Here is a 3,814-nt window from a genome sequence, read left to right on the forward strand (position 1 = left end):
AGATTTAGACTGGAGAGAAGGAAGAAATGTTGGCTGCTGAGGGTGGTGAGGGCCTGGCCCAGGCTGCCCAGAGAGGTGGTCACTGCCCCATCCCTGGCACCATCCCAGGGGAGGTTGGCCGGGGCTCTGAGCACCCTGCTCTAGCTGCAGATGTCCCTGTCCCTGCAGGGGGTTGGACTGGGTGACCTTGGAAGGTCCCTTCCCACCCAACCCCTGCTGTGGTTCTGGAGTGGTGGTAAGGCAGAAGCTCCTGAGTGCTTGTGCCCCTTCATTCTCAGAACGTTACCAGTGCCAGGGGTAAGAGCACGGTGATCTCTCTCTGCTTCTCAGGTCGCCTGCTGTGGCTGGACTGGAGCAAAGGACTGGGAGAACAACGAGGTTCTCATCAACCGAAGCCTGGCAGAATATCCCTGCTCCTGCTCCAACAGCTCCAAGGACGCTGGGGCAGACAGTGGTTTCTGTAAGCTGGACACCCCGGTCAACGGCACCGCCACGGCCGCGGACTGGCCTGTGCACGAGCAGGTGGGTGCCTGGGCCCCGGGGAGCTCCACTGGGGCCACCTTCTCTCTGTGCCTCTGGGGATTACTGAGAGTGCTTCTCTCACATCAGTCTTGCTGGAAGTAACTGTGGGCATTGAGGCCGTGGGGCCCTTTCCTGCTAAAGCTGCTGTGAAGTGTGGTACAGCACGTGGCTGGGATCACCTCTGCATGCACAGGGAGATGTGTTTGGGATTGGCAGCCTTAAGGTACTCAGAGTCCTGCTGCTTTCTCCGTAGGGGTGCATGGCTGGTGTGGAGAACTGGCTGAAGGACAACCTTGGTGTCATTCTCGGGGTCTGCACCGGTGTTGCAGTTATAGAGGTGAGCTGCTCCCTGGCACAAATCCACCCACAGAGACTCTCTGAGGGCAAAGCTGTCCACTGGTTCAGTGATGGTGCTGCTCTAGCTCTCGGCGGGAGCTGGGAGCTGCTGCTGCCATCACTGGGTGGGTTAGAAATGGAACCAAGCCCTGTCTGCTCGTGGGCCTGGCCCTGGGCAGCTCGCTGGATGTGTGAGCAGGAGTGAGACAGGCACCATCCCACTGCTGAGATCCTGCTGGTTGCCTTAAGAAGCTCACAACGCTGTTTGCAGATGAAAGCACATCATCTTGCAGCCAAATATTTGTTGTCATCCCAGTTGTTATTGCATTTTTCTTGCACTGGGGAGTGACTCTGTTAACCCCTGTGGCACCACTAACAGGGGAGCGCTGCGTTCTGCTCCCCTGTACCACCCTTTCTTCCCACCTTGTTATCTGTCTGCGTGCTGACTTGGCTGCCCTTCCTCATTTCTCCTTCCAGCTGCTGGGAATGATCCTCTCCATTTCGCTCTGCAAGAACATACACAGTGAAGACTACACCAAAGTGCCCAAGTCTTGAGCTGGCTGACTCCAGAGCCACGGCCCCGCGGAGGAAGGAGCACACGGAACATTCCTGCCTCGTACCCAGACTGTCCCACCACTGACCATTATTCCTGTGACATCCCATTTCTGATACCACTCTGCTAAGAACTGTTAGAGCTGCAGTCCAACCTGATCTTCTGGCAATAGAGTCCTTGGGCCACCTCCAGCCTGCCTCTGGATTATTTCCACTTCAGGAAGCAGAACTTAACTGTCTCGTGTCACGCGAGACACCGATGAACCTGAGGGGACGATGCTTTTGCTGCCTGCTCCACGTTAAACAATGCTATTTACATCTCCATTCCACAACCCCTGCAGCTGGCATACAATAACTCCTCTCCCTGCCTCCTTCTCCCCACACACACCTTTCCCCCAGGCCCCCAGAGGTCCCATCTCTTTGTCCCGTGAGCCAGGATTGCTGTTGAGGTTCCAGCGCTTGGGTAGCTTCACCTGCTTCACTGACCTGTGGTGGTATCTAGCTGTGCTTTAGAGGCCTTCTCCCTTGCAGTTACCCTGCCTCAGCTGCTGCTGTGCATCCTCCAGCCCAGGCTGTCCCCTGAAAGGCCGAGTGCCCCCCTCATCCTCACCTCTCCTGCTCCTGGAGTCAGCTGCTCCTTGCCTCTGGAGGAGCTCTTCCCTTGGAGCGTGGTGAGAAGCCCCCGGGCTTGCCCCGTTCCGAGCAGGGCCTGGCAGATGTGGTGGTGGTGGTGGTGGTGGTGCTCAGCTGCTTCTGGATTGGGTCCCTCGGGTTCTGGATTTGGCACTTGGATGTTTCTCCCACTCACCCCTTCATCTTTTTGCTCTCCCCTTAGCACTGCTTTGCTGGCGCCGGTCAGCTTGGAGGCACTTCAGAGGCTGCTCCCTGGGGTGGGCTCGGCCCCAGGCTGGCTCTGCTGCTTGCTTTCTTGGGTTGCCAACTTTTTGTAGAGGTTACAACTGACCCCTCACCCCCTGTCTGACCGTGGCCTCTCTCCCTGGGGGTCTCTCCACGGGGGGACCCGGCCGGGTGCCGGACGCTGCGCAGGGGAGACCCCGCTGCTGGGTGCCCAGTTTAGGGTGGGCGGCTTGGACGCAAGGATGAGATGGTTTTAGTTGAGTTGTCCTGTCTCCCAACTCGTGCCGGACGCTGCGCAGGGGAGACCCCGCTGCTGGGTGCCCAGTTTAGGGTGGGCGGCTTGGACGCAAGGATGAGATGGTTTTAGTTGAGTTGTCCTGTCTCCCAACTCTGCCCTGGGGCAGGGGGCACAGCCTGAGCCCTGCCTCGAGTGCCAGAGGGGGCAGGGGAGGGGCTGGCTGGCTTCTGGGTGGCCAGGGGCGAGGGGCAGAGCAGGGAGCAGGGGGCCTGTGTGAAGGACCTCCCCAGCTCCTGGGCCGAGAGCACCACGTACAAATCCTCGGTCTCAGAGGCAGGTGGGGGCCCCAGATCTCCCGTGGCCCCCCCCAAGGGACGGAGGCGGCTCAGAGGCTGCTGGGGCCCCAGCGTCTCCTGTGACCCCCCCGAGGGCAGGAAGCCAACGGTCCCCACCCGAGGTACCTGGTGAGAAAGCCTTTGCCTTACAGAGGTAGCCCCAGGACCCTCTCTCATCGGGGGTGGGGTTGGGAGAGGTAACCCTGGTCCCAGGGGCTGGCTCTGTTACCTCCTGGGAGCTGGGGAGAGTGGCTCGTGCAGTCCCTGCTCTGTCCTCTGGGCCCAGCAGCTCCGGGGGAGCAGGTACTGCTGGGCAGCTGGTGGCTGGGGGGCTGGTCAGGCTTTGCTCTCTGGAGGCACCTGCCCCCTCCTGCACAGACCCTCTGCTGACCCTTGCTAGAGCAGCAGGCACCCCCAGCAGCACAGCTCGCTAGCTCTTGTAGCACCAAGTCTCTTCTCTGACGTGTTCTCAGTCACAGATGCCAGTGCTGAGCAGCAGGTGGAGAAGGAGCCCGTGCTGGGCTGCCTGCTGGGGTTCTGTCTGGTTTTAGCAACATCTTCCTACTGGAAGAAATGCATGTACAGATATTAAAGTCTAGAGGGTGAATATTTCTGTAATAAAGACTTTGCTAAAAAAAAATTCTCTCTCTGCTCTGACTTGTCCGTTGTGGTGGTTTCCCCCCACTGCTTCTCAGCCCCCTCCTGCTGTGCATGTGGGTCACTGACACCTTGTCTGTCCTAGGCAGCAGAGAGCCTGTCCAAAGCTGCCCTCAGGCACACGTGGGAGACCAACGGACCGTGAAGAGCCTGCCCAGCAGAGAGAGGCCACACTTCTCCCAAGCTCTGTTCTAGAGTAAACCTTGCCTTGCCTTAGGAGGTATGTCTGCTCGGGTGAGCTGCTGGGCGTGGAAGGGCGCTGCTGGTTCCCCTTCAGCCTGAGGGGAAGGAGAGAGGAGGCACGGGGAGCAGCGCT

The 3,814-nt window shown here is 59.4% G+C and overlaps 1 protein-coding gene across 1 annotated transcript; it reads left to right on the forward strand.

Annotated features, from left to right (window-relative positions):
• Nucleotides 1-330: 330 nt before the first annotated feature.
• LOC103777547 (CD82 antigen-like) lies at nt 331-1,649 on the forward strand (the record flags this gene model as incomplete). Its single annotated transcript, XM_008945103.1, has 3 exons — nt 331-522; nt 776-859; nt 1,336-1,649. Coding segments are annotated over 3 exons (354 nt in total), but the record flags the coding sequence as incomplete, so codon positions are not given.
• Nucleotides 1,650-3,814: the final 2,165 nt, after the last annotated feature.

This window comes from Merops nubicus, unplaced genomic scaffold (assembly GCF_000691845.1).
Source record: "Merops nubicus isolate BGI_N331 unplaced genomic scaffold, ASM69184v1 scaffold7528, whole genome shotgun sequence".
In the NCBI taxonomy this organism is placed as follows: Eukaryota; Metazoa; Chordata; class Aves; order Coraciiformes; family Meropidae; genus Merops; species Merops nubicus.